General features: G+C 35.8%; 1 protein-coding gene across 4 annotated transcripts in view; it reads left to right on the forward strand.

Annotated features, from left to right (window-relative positions):
- LOC105146800 (inactive dipeptidyl peptidase 10) overlaps positions 1-18,247 on the forward strand; it is an 82,310-nt gene that overhangs the window by 56,971 nt on the left and 7,092 nt on the right. For 3 of the 4 annotated variants that reach the window (XM_011057316.2, XM_011057318.2, XM_011057317.2), the window contains exons 3-8: positions 11,391-11,497; positions 12,051-12,249; positions 15,943-16,017; positions 16,258-16,310; positions 17,205-17,753; positions 17,907-18,225. In XM_011057316.2, coding sequence (XP_011055618.1) covers positions 11,391-11,497; positions 12,051-12,249; positions 15,943-16,017; positions 16,258-16,310; positions 17,205-17,753; positions 17,907-18,225 — 1,302 coding nt within the window. Of the gene's footprint in view, positions 1-4,294; positions 4,485-4,643; positions 4,938-11,388; positions 11,498-12,050; positions 12,250-15,942; positions 16,018-16,257; positions 16,311-17,204; positions 17,754-17,906; positions 18,226-18,247 lie in introns of those variants that run through there. The other variant, XM_087413973.1, reaches the window with a different exon arrangement.

Consider the following 18,247-nt stretch of genomic DNA (forward strand, 5'->3'; position numbering starts at 1 on the left):
GTTGCATTTTGCATATCATCCTACATAGACGGTAATGTTCGATTTGAGTACCGGATCATATGACGATTAAGCCCCTCACAGGCGCACGTGCTCGCAAAGTGGTAGAATTACTTGCGTTAAGTGCCGATAGCAACATTAGTGACCACTCAGAGTAATACATTCAAATAGCGTAGCTACGCCGCGTATAAACTACGAGTATAACTCGGTAATCGGAGTATCGTTTCCAGAGCCGGTAGTTAGCACAGCAGACTATCACGAGTAGACATTAGATATTCATGTTGCACGATTTTTGTAAATATTCAGTTCTCTCACAAAAGAGGCCAGACCTTTCCACAAAACACCACCTTCTGATAGAAACTTCGTTAAAATCTTGATAGCTCCAAACTGTTTGTTTACTTAGCCTGTGAAAGGGCTAAATTTATCAATTTTTACAATTATCCTGCGACATTCCTATAACGTTTAGTCATTGATCAATATCTCAACTTTAAATTGATGACCACTTTGACTAAGGCAGCAATTAAGTACTGCTTGTTCAGCGACGGAATACAAAACCTCTTGACGAGATGATGAAAATAAACGCCTTAACGTCTCGTTAACTCAATGTCAACGTTCTCTCGAGTGCGTGTAAAAACAGGCTATGCAATAACGCGTGTAAATAGATATAAACTCAGATATGCTACGGAATAGTGATAATTAATTGCGGCTATCAATCGAGTCATTGCGAGGAAAATTATAATAAAGTTACATATTCCATACGTGACAAAAAATATTCAGTATTTATAAAGCCGAACAATTCACACGCATATTTTTTTAGACACGCCACCTTATTATGTAAAATTGTTTTTTTATCTATCAGACGGCTCTTTCGTTCTGGTTTATGAGTACTTGCAAGTCCACGGAAAGTGTTACTAAAGTTTCGCCCGGTTCCGCCCGTCGTTTATTCGCGATACCCACCTCCGTCTCCGCGTTTCCACGAGAAGTAGTTTAATTATATTTAAATGAACCGACCGTCCAGGATAAAGACTACGATCCAACGACATCCTTATTTTTGCGAAAATCATCGCGCTCGTTGAAAGTAAAATATAATCGCTTTTATTATACCAGTCGCGCGGATTCTCTCAATTATATCGAAATCACTTCTGCTTTTATTCGTATTAAGTCAAAAACATTGAAAGGTCAACCGTTTAGCTCGCATCTTTCCTAATTAATCTAATGTTTTCGGTCGAGTGAATCCATATAAAAGAGCCGTGTTTTACACAATAAATGCGCGTTAACGATCGCCCTTATCACACCCAATTCATTAGCAGAACTATCAGTGAGATTTCCACGAACCGTGTCGGCTTGTCCTTTGCTCACCTTTGACTTTTACTAGCTTCTGACTAGTGCAAGTCGATTGAAGGAACAAACCATCACGAGTATCCGTCAACTGACCCGATTCGCTCTTTGACCGAGAATTCGAATCAACAAGCCTTTATCGAGACTCATAAATAATTCATATAACTTAACACCTAAAGGATTCTCGCAAAGGATTCAGAATTGTGGTGAAATTAAATTGTCCACAATACAAAAGCTTTATAATTGATAAATTAACGGAAAATTCATCAATGTCGATTCATTCGACTAATGGAGTAACTTCAGCTAGTCGACTTTTCGACAATTTTTTAATAGCATGTCACGTGTCTTTGGCTGATCGATCAGTCCACCGTTACTCTTATTCGTATGCAATTTTCGTGTGTACCGTGTCCAGTCGATATCTACGAGCGTAAACAAATTTATCACCCGTCGCGTTGGCGGGCAGAGAATGAGAAGAGAGAACCGCAGGGAACAAGGAGTAGCGTGACGAAGGGATTCCACACGACGACAGAATCGGAGAACTTCTGTTAGCCGGTAGTGCACACAAACCTAGCTAGAGTAACTCGATTATCGGACTACCTGATAACGCGACGAGACCGAAGGATGGCAGGGTTGGTGTCTAGAAGAACAGGAAACCGAGGCGCGTTGTGTGGCGGCAACGTCTCGCCCTCTTCGATATGCATATGCGAGTACATACACGCCCACGCGTCCCACAAACGCATACAATACGCCTCGACAAACCTGTATACGTTTAGCAAAGCCACTGCCGCAAAACCAACAATGTTTTACTCGTTGCTGTTCCGGCGACCGCCGGTGTCCACGCGCGACATTCGTGTCCTCGGAATTACACAGAGATTCTCGGTAAATTTCCAACAAAAGAGTTAAATGTCATTCGAAACTCGGAGCACGTGCTGACTTTATTTGACGACGACCGAAAAACTTTACGATCGATGGCAATATTCATCACTTCAATGATACGTAGGGTATCATACATGGGCTTCCATAAATGGAATCAGATCAAGCAAATAATACGAATAAACATGAACAAATGAACCTTGATCATGATAAGAACGAGCTCGAAGAATCGCATTAATTATATAGAAAAATGAATCTCGGTGAAATAATTTAGTTTTCACATACCTACATAAATTATGTAATGTAGCTTATAATGTGATGAACAAAAACATGTTATGGACACAAGGCTTAATAATGGTCGAATGAATAGTTTTTGAACTACGATGTATCAAAGTTCTAAAACTTGTACTGACAGCACCTTTAGTACACTGTAACTCAAAAACTATCCATTGAGCCTTGTGTCTATGACACCTTTTGTTCATCGCATTATAAGCTACATTATATGTGAAGATTATACAGAAAGAATGATTTTGTCGAAATATCTAAAAATTTATCTGGGTACAGATCTGAAAATAACTCTGTTGGATATCAAAATAATTATGTAGAACGCTCAAAAAATGATTGCTTAAATGTCAAAATTTTTTGCAGCATTGCTGTCTCACTTGTTTGAGTTTCTTCCATAATCATTTTGATGGTCAACAAAATTATTTTCAGATCTGTATGTAGCTAAATTTTTAAACATGTCAACGAAGTCGTTCTTTCCGTGTCTCATTCATCGGGACTCAATTTCACATTATAAACTACATTATGTGTGAGGAGCAGTCTTTCACAATGCGTTTTGTTCAAAATTTATAATTATTAGAAAACAAGAAAAAAGACCACAAAAAATGTGCTTTACAAAAAAACAATTAGAAGGTATCTGGTTAACCTTTACACCGCTGGGATTTTAAAATCCAAAATCATGGATAAATCCCTCATAAAGTCTTATAATAATCCATATATATGTCTACTATACATTGTTTGATAGATACGAGTCATCGCGTGATGCCATATAACGTTATACCGGTGATCTACAGGTTAAAAGACATAATGCACTTTGAATGTCTAGGTTTCTTCAACGCATAAATTGATGATGAAAAAAATGCTTTGTGAACATCCCAGAATAGCTTATAACGCCTTATATAATATGAATCTTTCAATACTGAATATTATGTCATCTCTAAATAAAAAAATTAAATTTTGAAAAATAGATTTTGGAAGTCTGCTCTTCATATGAAATCTAACTTATTTCATGGGACCTAATTTTCATAAAATTAGTGCAAGATCTTTTACATTGACGAATATATTTCTTTTTTCAAAGGAAAAAGCGCTTCGTTCGTCCATGCATAAACGTTTGTTCGTGATCGTTCATCCTTGCTAGCCTGATCTTGGATCTACCTTAACGTGACGTTTCGCGTTACGTAAATCTCCATCAACGTATTCTTTTCGAAAAAACAGTGATAAATTCTCTGGCGGAACAAAAACGAGAAAATAATAAATAACTTAACAACCAGCATACGCTTGGCGTCCCTTTAATTTGGACGCACGGTGTGGAAAATCATTACAGCTCCTAAGGAGGAACCACTGCGTTGAAATTGCAGTTAAGTTCAACATACGCCATTTCCCGGACTTGTTGTTGCATCGCAACAACCGGCACGTAGAAATCCTCAGGTTTGCGTTTGACTTCCGACGTTGCGGTTCCCGTTTGCATCCTAAAACCGCTTCGTCCTCATTTGTCATCACGTCGAAAACTCTCGCGGAATTATTTCCAACCAGATACACACGCTTAGGAATTAATGCTCATCGGCCGACAATTTTCGGATCTTTCGATCTCGTTCCGTGCACGAAATCGCGCAGTAAATCTCTGCCGGCAGGAAAAATTTTACCGTGTTAAAAGCAGTCGGCGTTATCGGCGCGGCTTGCTTACGCTCGATTATCGGCCCTTTTGCACGACTGATCCCGTGACCCCGAGAGGATCGTACGTGAAGCGGCCTCTCGCGTACGTGTGCCATGCACATGTGTCACCCCTTTGAACTTCCTGTCCGAGTACGGCAAAAAGAGCAGAATGCTGGGAGAGATAGAGGCGTTCCTTCGCCCTCAAGAAAATCACGTTCACATAGCGTGGCGTGGTTAGTTGGACACCGACAGTTCTGGAGAACGGACTAACTATCGACAGTGAAGAACGTATAAACCAGAGATCGATCTACGGAATTATGTTCATAGGGACATTGTGATCGGTATCGTTCGCGCATTATCGCTCGATCGTTTTCGCGCGGCGCGTATCGATCGTGAGTGACAACGATCGACTGCGAGATATTTTGACACGCGGCGTAATGACGTGTGTGCATACGCGCGTGTGTTAACCATTTTAAATGTATACGGATGTATACGTGTAGACGAGACGCAAACATAGAGGAAGAACACAGAGAGGGAGAGTCGAAAGGTGGGCGGCGGATAGGCGGAAATACTTGGCTGAAACGCGCTCAGCAGTCAGGCTAGCGCATCTGTGTCTCTTGAAACGGGTGAATTAATTATTGGTGTCGAGTGAAACGGTGACTTGTACCATTGAGCTCAAAATACACGATGATGGTGCGCAGTACCGACAATTGTTCGTGACGAAACAAATGGATTTTTATCTTTACGAACGACAGAGGAAGCAGCAGCCATGACTACCGCCAGTCTCTCGGAAGATAAGCAATCACAGCTTTATCACTTTTACAATTCAAATTTCGGTTGACCTAGAGAACGATTCGATGAGCAGTTAACTTGAACGTTATGACTGCGCTTGTCGCAGCCGTGACATAATCGGAATGGATCTCCGTAAAGCAATCGTTTTACGGGGATAAAACGATAGTCTCTCAGATAGTCTCCAATAGTCTCAGATTTAAAAGACGGGCGTCTGATTATAATGTCGCAAATAACTTCAAAACAATTAGACTTAAAGACGCGTAAATGTGGAGCACTTTTACTGTGTAAAAGTGACTATGAGATCTGGCACCGACAAGTGACTCGGATTCTCACGATGTGCCGTGGCCCAATTTTCTCGCTTCTACGATTACGTTCTGTAACAACTGCATTGTTGCGCACCAATCGGTTGCCGTTTCCAACGATCCAAATTCTGCACTAATTTATTGATTAATTATTAACAACGTCCTCATAGTACACGAAGAATTCTCTCAATCGCGGCTCAACGCAGGTTCGTTCGATATAGTGCAATTTTATTTAGTGCTATTTTATATGAAATTGCACAACGGCGTATTCGCATATATTCGGATTGGAATCGCGAAAAGGTAGCCAACGATAGTATCGTGTGCATTATTGGAGCTGTAATAACGATCGCGTTCCGTGACTGTGTACTTAGTTATCTCATGACAAAGCAGCGAATTCGAAACGAGAAAACCGCACCATGGCATATTAAATTTTCAGAAACGCCTTATTGTTAGTACGACGCAATTGATTATAGGGATACCGCGCAGCAAATATTGGAAGAAGCTTGCAACCGTTTTATCATTGGCGATAAATTTTACTGCTATTGTAGTCTATTGCCAGGAAAAAAAGCAATTCTCGTTCGATGGAAATAATATACATTCATATATCATGGTTAATTTATTTACCATTACCAATTCTTTTATATATTTTTATATCACGCTTTATATATCCTATATAGATATTTTTACAAATATACTTTCATATGTTTGCCCTATATTCTATTTTACGGATAGCCTCGAGAAAGAACATTGCGATCGAAAATCTATCGTTAAAATTTAATAGAAACGAGTAAACTCTTTGCATTCTTGTCAGTTCTTCGTGCTTCATAAACTAACGAAAATAAACTGAGCGTATGCATCATGACCGCAAACATTTGCTGCAATGAATGCAATGTGTCGATGTATCCGTACATGTGTGAGGACCTTATCTATCATGCCATTGCAGTTCACTACACGCCATGGTGGAATACCTGAAAACCGTCATGTTGGATTACCGTGCGATCACGATAGATATTTCCTTTGAATTAATCTCTATTGTATTCGCGGTTTGCTCGATGTGCATAAGCACAGGCATATTTCGTCTGACAAACTATCTCGAATACTTGTTGGACGAACTCATCGCAGCAATGATGAAACATGAATTAATCAACATTATAGTGCATATAATGTTGTATTATTATCTTTAACAAATAGTTTTTTATTTCTCTAACATTCCGATCAAATTTAATTCATTTGACGCTTTTACAGAAAACTATATTTTACGAGAGTAATATATGTAAAGATAGATATTCGTTCAGATAACTTTTGCAAAAAATTTTAATGAACCGACTATCTCGTAATATTTGGCCACTTGCCAGCTGGCTCTATGAAACAGACACGAGCGATTAAAACGGAAAAAATAAATCTTAAAACTGTTGGAGAAAATATTGAAAGTTTCTTCAGTATACAACTAAAAGCTTTTCACTGTTAGAACTTAATTGACACAACAAAGATTTTATTCAAATATATATCTTTATTCCTAGCTTTATACAAGAGTGGCATTATACAGGAGTCATGTAAAAGCGCGTATTTACGCGACAGAATGGTAGAATATTTAAAAGCGGTGATATCACATCACGTCTGGACTGCTTTCTACTTTTCCGTAAAGTAATGCGTGACATAAACGATGCTGACTGTCCGCAACAAACAGATCTTTTAATTAAACATTCACATTTAAAAAGATTAATTTTCTTTAACTACGATCGTATAAAATTAATATATTAAATTAAAAAAAAAAGATAAAGACTGTTAAATTTTGATATAACGAACGAAATTTAACTGATATCAAAGTCTTTTCTTCATTAAATCTTAATATCCGTTCTGTAGACATTTACAAAAAATTTTTGATATCATTTTTTATTTTGATCTCATTTTAATAATAAATTTTCTTATCGTAAAATTTTTCAATCACTATCAAATATTATCAACTGAGAGAAGAATGAATAAACAAAACCAATAAATATTCATTATATTATACGCGATCGTATATTATTTAATTCGATATAGAAGTCGATTCCCATAAACTTTTTTCATAAAAAGTAGAAGAAGACAAAGACGATTAAATAAATGCTCAGCAAGAAAATAAAAAAGAAATCAAAAACCAGCACTGCATCAATATCGTTCGAAACTATTTCAACTTTCTGTTACGCTTGGAATACAATTATTATATTACACAAGAGCACGTAATAATTTTGCATCTAGCAAATATATTGCATATTTTTGCCACATACAAAATCTAAAAAATGTTAATACATTTATATATAAGTGCAGCGAGCAATTTATAGTGTTCTGATTTCGCACCGCGGAATAGTAATTGAAGTATGAAACGCACCGGTGATAAAAATTGAATGTTCTATCTCCACAGTTCGCGTTATTGCCGTATAAAGCAGCGTGAATCTTCGCGAAATAATGTCTGCATCGTGCAACACTTGGCAATGTAGATATCAGCTCGCGAAGTCCGATGCTGTCGCGTTTCGCGGAGCGAATTTATGGTCACTCTATATATCTCGTACACGTACACGCGACGCGATGCGTTTTGAATTCAAAGCGGTGGCAAATCGATCGGCAGGAGAGAAGGAAGAAGCAAGTCGGGTGTCGAGAAAGGAAATGGCGAATCGTTTGAACGAGACATCGGTGATTATTTATCCGGATAAACAGGTCGGGTCATCCAAAAGCGATTACCGCGCGGCATAACGTTGGCCAATCGGCGTGGCGGTCGATCGTTTGTCTAGTTCGGAGCAACATCATTATCGGCGATATCCAAGATAAAATGAAGATTATTTCGAGGAAATAAATCGTTTTAAACTATATCCCAGGCTGGAATTTCTTCTATCGTTAATGGCGCGCAGTCAAGAGAGAAAGAAAGAACGAGAGAGACGCTACTATCTTACGTTTATTTTCCAAACGCAAAGTTATCGGTTATTGCGAGCAATAAGATGCAGTTATGACATTTGTGTCGTAACTGTAACTGTCATCATTGCATTATAAATTTTATAAATGTAAATACAACTGAAAAGGAAAAATATATCGCGCGATGCATAGACACATCAATTTTTTAAAATCAAGTGATTGCAGCAAGAATTGATTAGGAAAACTACTTCGGCATGTAATTTAATTATTCGGTGAATCACATGTTTGTCGATGAATCTCTTCTCGTTCCTCTTCAGAGACAACATTTAACTGATCACCGAATGCTTTGAAGATAAATCGTTTCTCTCGCGGTTTCCTAAAGTGAGAGCAAATTCGCGTGCGAGGTTGTTCTAACAGGTACATAACGATCCACATTACATAGCTGACACCTTGTGCGAAATCCAGTGCGACTCATCTGTATTACATGACCCGCACGTATTATCCGGTACGTTGTCGGTGGTCAGGAGGACGACTATACAGACGCCGGACATAACCCGTATGCAATATGCATAACAGAGCCGGTGACGTATTTCTATGCGAGAGCGACCGAAAACCGCGGTATTCTTGACGGCAGCGCGATCGAACGTTGCGACCCCAAAAACGCTTTTACGATCTATGAGAATAAAATCCGTTCTAGCAAATGGGCAACTTGATATTTTCACAAGGAATATCTCAACTGGATGAACAACGCGTTAATTCTTTAACGCTGATTAACGATGAGTTGTGCAAGAGAAATAATGGCTGCTTTCCAATTGTAAAATCACTAAACACTTCGTGCACACAAATTATATTGTGGCGACATAAATTATATTCCAATTAGCTAATCGTTGACACTACATATCTGTATTCGGCTCGAGAGCTACCAGTTGACTATATAAGTTTGTGTTTTTTTCTAGAAATTACATATGTTACTAATAAATAGGGGCAACTGTAAATAATATATAATAAAGACAATTATAATATGTAATAAAGAATTATATATAATAAAGGAGAACGTTGGATGGCCATTTTGCTTTTTTCCAATAAAGACGGAAAAAGCCTATACATTTAACTATATTCAATACACAGCTTATATATTTATTTCAATTGTCGTACATAATGCTACATTTTATGCATTCCTGTGTACGTTTATGTTAAGGTGTGTTAAGCAATTGGAAAGGACTCAACAATTCGCGACAGAACGTCATATTCTCATTACAGAGGAAATAACACATCACGATTTCATTATAAAGAAAAATTCACCTAGAAGCAGCATTATTGTGAATTTCAGAATCCGATAAGATCGAACGAATTTAGCAGTAAAGGAAGTCTGATTGAACAAATGATTTTCTCAAAAGAAATTATATTGGAAAAGAGCTATATGCGGGCTTACGCCAGCAATCTCGAGAAATTATTTTATTTTTCTCTCTTTTTCGGTGCATCATCCCAAAATACCTTGGCTTTCTTGGCTTTCAGTTACTTGAGTAATACGATATAGCAGCTCGTATATTATTTCGTATTTTCCATTTGAAAACAACGGCTAAATATTATATTTAGATAAATGAAAAATTCAAAGCGAAATGAAATATAAACGATAGCATCGTTAAATTGTTTGCCCATAAATATCGCAATCAAAACAATAATTTATAATTTCCATTCTCGATCGCTTCGATTCCTATACTTCAAACGAATAATTCACGGAATACCTATTTCGATAAATAGCTGTCGCCTCGATACAATTACAAATTGTTAATTATGAAAGATAATTAATCGCTTGATAATTGCTAATTGTAATAAGGAAATGATCGTGCATTCTGAGGCACAATGCGACAATATGTGAATGATAAAACAATGACCTTGTTTATATGCAACGGCAAGCTGTCCTGAAAAACGAATGTCAAGAGTCGAATATCACGCGCGACACAGACATGTCATCGCCACGAAATATTTAATTTATTATAAAATGAATGCACGCCAGATATTCCATTTCTTGCGCATTTAAAATTAATTTCGATATAAATAAACTATTGTTGTACACCAAATTCAATTTATTTTAACAACAAAAGTATCTTCATTTTGATAAAAGAATATAGTATTTATGTTAATTAATTTATTGTTATTTCTTTTTTTTTTTCAAATTTTATTTCCCGAAAGCGGCGAAATTGTGTCATTTTAATAAACGAAGAATATAAAATTAAAATTCCACGAGAATATATGGTGACAGGCTTTTCTTAATATATCAAAATCACACATTTCATTTCGAGTAAAAACATACAGAATAATGATAATTTATTCTTTGTATAATACTCTCTTTACATAATACATACACACATATATGTATATATGTACATGTACATACAGAGTATTTCAGAGACAAACTTCAGGATGAATCTCAACAAAAGAATCAACTTTTGTTAAGAAATCTATGCCCTTCAACATATTTTTAAGCAGCTACTCCGCTCGCATGTGACACTATTAGTTCACGTCCTTTGATTTTTATAACCAGACAATGAAGAAAACAAAAACATAGACTATTGTCAGATGTCACGTGCGATCAATTGCATATTTCATAATTCAAACCAGGAGCATAGCTTTTTAAAAATGCGTCGAAGCACATATAAATTCTTAAATAGAAACTGTTTCTTTTATTGAGATCTATAATTTCCTAAAGTTCGTTCCAGAAATTTTTAAATACCCAGTATATGTAATTTATTTCTACAATATATTTTTAAAACACTTATGATGATTGTGATACATCTATATGTACTTGTAATATTTTTTATGTATATATATCCGTCATATTTGTGACTTCGTGATATACACAGTGAAAGTGCTCTAGATGTGTAGATATTCTAGATACAAATATTCACACAATATTCACATCGAATTATTTAAGCATTAAAGATCCAGTTTTGATTACTATGGGCCTTTATTTTCACATGTTGTATTTTATATCATTTGTAGTATCACTGGTTGTATTTTCACATGTACGGTCCAATAAAATTCTTATTGTTCTTATTGTCTAAATGTAAAATTTTTGAAGTGATGTTAATCAATTTTTTCATTATTATTAAATTTTCCTAATTATCCTCTCAATAAACCTTTCTCTCTATATTAGAGATTCGAGATCTGCATGTTCTCTTGTACCAATCCGCTTATGCACTATAGCTTGCCGATCGATCTCACAGATCGACCGATAATTACGTAAGAGATTGTCTTCTTCCACAGGATTTAACGTACGCAGACGGCGGCCACAATTGGCGGAGTATAATTTTCTCACTACTAGTCATCGGTTTCGTTATCGCTGGCATTGTCACAGCAATTTATCTCCTGGGGTGAGTTCGCATTGCTTGCTGTTTGTGTGTGTGTGTGTGTGTGTTTTCTCCTTACTTTATAACTTTTAGTAATCTAATCCTCATAATTCCATCAGATATATAGAGAAAGAGATATATAGAGAAAGACGATTGAACTTTTTTTCGCAGATAATATAAAATATTAACGTGCACCGAAAAAAATTTACTAAATTTTAATAAATATTTGTTTAAATAGTACTAACTAAACTTACAGTAAATAAATATTTACTTAATAAAAATGATATTTAAATCAAATTAATGGCTCTTGTATCAAATAAATATATGTTTACATTTAGTAAATATTTAGTTAATACTATTCAAACAAATACTTATTAAAATTTAGTATATTTTTTCATCATGTATATTACTTTTAACTAAGACAAAACTCCTGCCTTGGCTAAAAGTAAAAAAGATACACTTGAGCAAAATACAATAGTTTCGATTCGTTTATTACGAATTATTACAAATGCTTGAAAAAGTGTACTGCTCGTGTACTGCTTTCTACATATTTGCTTTTCTTTTGATTTGTTTACAGGTACGTTGACGAGCTCCTGTATTGGAGTGGCAGGCGTCTTACGTTAGACGAGTGCCTTCGTGATGACCTGACACCGCACAGGTTACCACCGACTTGGATAACCCACGAAAAGTTCGTCTACCAAGCCGACGATGGTTCTCTCACCCTTCTAGACACCCGCAACAACGTCGTGTCCCTTTTAGTCTCTAATCATACACTTGTACGTATATATACAGTGCTTATCACGCGTTTTTTGCGCTTCATTACATAAAGATAGACTTTACCGATGGTATTATATGGCATAATATCATACAAGCGCTCAAATTTTATACAAGCACAGTGATTATTGCGTATGATAAATTTTCAATCGTAAATTTGTCCCGTGAAAATTATAAAATAACTATGTACGTTTATTAAATAATTCTCTATTTTATATATATATATATACATACACATATAATATACATATACACATATATCTGAATCTCACTTAACAATGACACTGCACAATCCAGCTTTCGCAAATTAAATATTCTAAGAATAGTTTCGCAATGCAATTTAAGATTCAGAAGACAAATTTCTATTGCAATTACAAACTTTTTTCTTTTAATTTCCTTTATTGACAAATTACATAGAGTGCGAATTCTTAGAAAGAAAAAAATAATTGGAGTTATTTAAAAGAAAAGGAGTTCTATGGATCGAGCGATTAAAAGAATCATTTATAAAGAAAAAAAGCATTGTGCTCTCTAATGTGACGGAAAAGAATTAAGAGATTAAAGTTATTTTAAGAATGAGAACCTAAAAGGCGAGACACAAGAAACTTGAAACCTTCTCTCTCGAGAAACTCGAAAATTATTATTTATTAATAAACTTTTTAAAAAATCACTAGTACGATTTAACTTTGATTACACTTCGTTTTGATATTTTGTAAACATGCAATTTTGCATGTAAAACACGATTTGGATATAAAATATTCAATATCAAACGTAGACTTGTCATATCTAAATTATTATAAAATTATTAAATGACAAATAAACATGGCTTAAAATGTTTAAATCTACAAATTTTAGAATTCAAAGAGCGTTTAAAATATTATTCTAATTTATTTAATTAACTAGCGAATTAATTAGCGATAAAACTTCTACGATTGCAAAATCGCTCCGCATTTAATTATTGTATGTTGAAACTAATGTTTTTAAATTATGCAACAAACGGATGTGTGCAACTTTGTAAGACGTAAAAGATGGGATTGAGCATGCTTTTTTTTTGGTCGGCTATACAAATTAAAAATTTATAATTAATTTCGATTTTTGGATATATGTATTATCTCATGCATAATTATTACCGATTATTTTATCATCCGCGAAATCAAATATTCAATGTTATTTGACGAAGTTATCAATATATATCTAAAGTAAATATAATATATTTATTTAAAGAATCAATTCCATTTACATAGGTTAATTAGTTCACTTCACATTAAATAAATTTTGTTTGGAACATGATGCCAAATAAAATCGATCGGCAAACATTGCAACTGGAAATACTGGAGCGAACGAGTCGTCAAATTTTCGGCCAAATTCATTCATGACCCGATAATAATCCTTGCCGGATCCAAGCCACTCGACCAAGAGAAACGTTATTTCCATCAGATTTCGGCGGAGCCCTAAATCACCAACCATGGCAGGAATATCCGCATTAGTGATGCACTGAGGTATCTTAGCCCTTAGTATCTAATCCGCCGATACCGAGCTATTGTCACGTTCATCCAAGATTAATTGGAGACATGACCCTCGCACTTGCCAGATAATTATGCGCCAACTGCCTACGTGCAGATATATTTCTGTGGAACGTGCGAAGAGGAAGGAAAAGGAAAATGAATAAATTCCTGAAGAAAGAAAGAAATAAATATGGATAGTTTTCCATTCTTTGCTTGCTACTTCTGATTTAACCTCTTTAATTGTTGCGTAAACAGGAAAAATAGCGGAGTAGACTTATGAATTAATAAACTTCTAACTTGTAGGATTCGAAAGCTCTCAGCTGGAAAATAGCTTCTAATTATTGGCCATTTATGATTTAGCCTCTTAATTATTGCATAAGCAGAGAAAATGGAACGCACGAATAAATATGTACCGCTAAGCTGAAGTGAATAATTTCTCCTGCGCAATAGTCTTTCATAAATAATTTTTCGATCAAGGATATAAAAAGACACATCTATATTCTCATACAAAATACTGCGTTTTCAGTTTGCTTTCTCTCCCTTTCGAGTCCCCAGTAGATTTCTAATTGAGGTAAACAGTCAAACAACATTTCCGAGCGTTTCTATACGGTGAAAATTTTTATGTAGGATAGGGAATATAACCTGTACTCTTTATTGAAAGTCAGTTTTGTTCAAACGATCGGCAAACCAGCCGAGTTCTGCCTTGCGGCGCATTGCGAAACAAAGACTGAACCGTACATAAAATGGAATCCGGAGCATCCCACGGTTTACTCAGGGTTAGGCACGCGCAGGATAAATATGAGGAATTCTAGATACTACGATATTGCGTTGAGGTTCAATGATACCATCTCAAGGTATTTCGATTACAGTAGGCTCGAAGCGGGAAAAAGCGATAATTAAAAAGTCTTGTTTAATTCTATTATTTCGAGAACTCTAACGCTCTATGAGGAATGAAATATAAATGCTGTTCTTTAAAACTTTTAGAGTGAATTGTCACTCTGAAGAATGAAATCTCACTCTTAAAGATTGAAAATTGCATCTCTCCTTTTCAAGACTGGCTCTATTTTCACTCTTTAGAGTGAGATTCCACTCGAAAGAATTTAGGGTGTGTGAAAACAATTACAGAAATGTGGGAGAGTCACAAAATAAAATGTACAAGGTATCTCCACGATAAGCCTCAAATATGGACAATGAGAGAAAAAAAAGAATCGAGGAGGGAAATGGCTTATAACGAGACAGAAAGAATGATCGATTTAGGTAGCGGTAGCAATAAGTATGCGTGCGCAAGAGAGCCGATCCACTTAGTCTGGACAGGTTCCAAATCCGCGTCCTTTTTCTCTCTTGGACCGACAGGCGAGGTATAGACAAGTGTATATGGCGCATTGATCCGATCCGGCGTTCCCAGGACATGCCGCGTCCGGCTCGTCTCGCCATTCTTTCGGATACAAGTATCGACTACCAGCGATATTCGTCTATGCATAACGCTACACTACATACTTGGAGATAAACCGATGAACCCGCTACCAATCTTAATAAAGCCAGTTATAACTGCAAACGGTAATTGCAAATTTATTAAATTCTAGAAACGAGATAAAATTACCTCGCGGATTAAAAAGGAAAAAAACCAAGCGGAGGCGGATCGGAATCAGAACGCAGGTATTCAGACGTGTTAATAATAAAACAACTCCTCTTTTATGTACATATGAGAACATTTTATCTTTTGATTTAGGTCCATTCATTTTCAACATTTAAATCACAAGTGGAATAAGTTTTTTACAAAAAAACATAGATATCAGACATTAAAAATTAACTTCAAGGCAATATTCTCACTGGAACTTAAAATAATACTTAAAAAGAAATATAAAATATAAATTACTGTGTCTGCACATATAAAAACATTATCAATATAATAATAATAATAATAATAATAATAATAATAATAATAATAATAATAATAATAACGCCAAGATAAAAATTGAAATATTACGTCAGAATTAAAACTCATCTGAGAAAAATAATTACAAAATCGGAAAAGATATTTTTTTATAAGATAAAAGCATTTCGTGTGTTTACGATGAAAGCTTTCGCTTTTATCAGCAATATAACCGACTTTTGAATTAAACTGTTAAATGTTAAGATCGGATTTTGCTTAATATTCTATAGAATGTAATCTTTATTAAACGTTGTTTCCAGAGACAACTGAACGTTCAGGACTACGAATGCAGCTCTGATCTACGTTATGTATTGTTCAGGCACAATGTCAAGCCGGTAAGTAGCTTAAACGTGGAAGTCCCTCGAGAAAAGTTTTTCGCGCAGCAGCTACATCCTAACTTTCTGATCCGTCGCTTATCGATAACGCTCGGACGTGTAATACGACGCGTGGCAATTTAGTTGCAGTTAGCTGTCGATTATCGCTATCGAAAACACATTCACCTCTGCACTACAAGTTCTCTTTTTTCCCGATCTTTTTATATTTCATATGGTATACAGATGTCGACAATTTTTCAGGTTTTTCGGAACACTTTCACTGCTCTTTACACCATCTACGATGTTACGAACGAGTAAGTATATTAAATATAAAAGTATAATTTTAGAAATATAATTATAAAAAATTGATTTAATACATAAAAATAATTATTAAAATATTAAATAATATAAGTGGATTTAGTCCGTAAAAGTAGACCATAAATTTGAAAAAAAGCCAATAAGAGCCGACTAGATGCATATGTACGTACATATAAATTTATTTATCAGATAACGTGAAGTAGCTTCAATCCTAGTTTTGAATCCTCTTCAGTATATAAATTAAATATAATTAACAGTAATGCAAATAAACATGTATTATACATCTTCATATTTAAAGAGAATCGTAATAATTTTAAAATGCGCATTATCGTATAAAAAGTAGTTTAGAAGTAAAACGAGTACTTTTTATGACTGAATCATTTATCTGACCATATACCTCATTTAAAAGTTATTATTACGACGGTTCTCATTAAATTTAAATATGAAGATGTAAACATGTTTATTTACATTACTCGTAATTACATTCAATTTACGTACTAAAAGAAGGATCTAAATTAAGGGCAAAACATCTACTACTTTTACGTTATGTAATAAATGTAATAAATTATATGTAAAAAATGAGTTCATATATAATATATACGTACATCTAATCGGTTCTTATTGGTACTTTTCAATTTATGATTAAATTTTATGATTAAATTTTTTTATGATTAAAAAAAATATATATATTAATTTACGAATTTTCATTCTCACTTTTTTATCTGATTTATTTGAATCCTATTATCACTATTTTTCCGTATTGAATGCGTCTCTAAAAATATACTTGTATAAAAAGAACGCACTGGAATGCAAATAAAATCACTAACTTGCACATTATACAGTAGTTTTTATAATCTTATACATTAGGTTTATAATCTTTTATTTACCAGCCATCACACACCCATTCGTCTACAAGCGTCACGACACATGCATCAGACGCGATTACAACATGCCGCCTGGTTGGGCAACACATCCAATCTCCTGATGATCTCCGAGAACGACATTTTTCTTAGAATGGGACCCGCGTCGACGGAGGACACCCGCTTGACCGACACGGGCGTACCTGGGATAATCTATAACGGCGTACCCGACTGGTTGTATCAAGAGGAAGTGTTACCGAGACCGCAAGCGATCTGGCCCAGTCCGGATGGCACGCATGTCCTCTTCGCCACGTTCAACGACACCAGAGTGAGCGCGCTTGAGTTTCCTTGGTTTGGTACGCCGGGTCAAGATGGAGCCGGATCGAATCCCCTGAGCGCGTCCAGGTCGTTTCCACCTTCCAGATCGGTTAGATACCCGAGACCGGGTTTCCCCAATCCGGAAGTCGGTTTGTGGATCATAGATCTTAGTAACGTGAGCTCGGCAAATTACAATGGTACCGGCAACGTCACGTGGTCAACGAAAATAAAATTGAGGCCACCGGCACTCTTGGATGAACAGTATGTTGATTTATTAACAATTACTTTTACCCTAATTGCAAAATATACGAGATAATTTGTAGAAAATATAAATTCAGTATTGGAACAATGTTAGGACATTGGCTTCGCTCGTTCATGATTCCGAATTAATGAAATTCGCGATCATATTTTCAGAGATTACTATTTGATATCGGCCGGGTGGGTGGGCGAGGACGCTTCGCAGATCGCTGTCGTCTGGATGACGAGGATGCAAAACCTATCTATAGTGTCGGCTTGCCGTGCTTCCACGTGGGAATGCGAGGTGACCCATACGGAGCGGGCACCCGAAGGACTGTGGCTGGACGCTCAACCGCATCCTCTTTTCGCTCCAGACGGCGACAGCTTTCTGCTGTTGGCCACAGTGCAAGAAGGTGATAAGGAGCACTTCACGCATATAAAACACGTCACACTCACGCAACAAAGAATAGCAGTACTCTCCCATGGTCGTTACGAGGTGAGTGGCTTGTACAATCAGT

Source organism: Acromyrmex echinatior, chromosome 1 (genome assembly GCF_024713525.1).
Source record: "Acromyrmex echinatior isolate Ae372 chromosome 1, ASM2471352v2, whole genome shotgun sequence".
NCBI lineage: Eukaryota > Metazoa > Arthropoda > Insecta > Hymenoptera > Formicidae > Acromyrmex > Acromyrmex echinatior.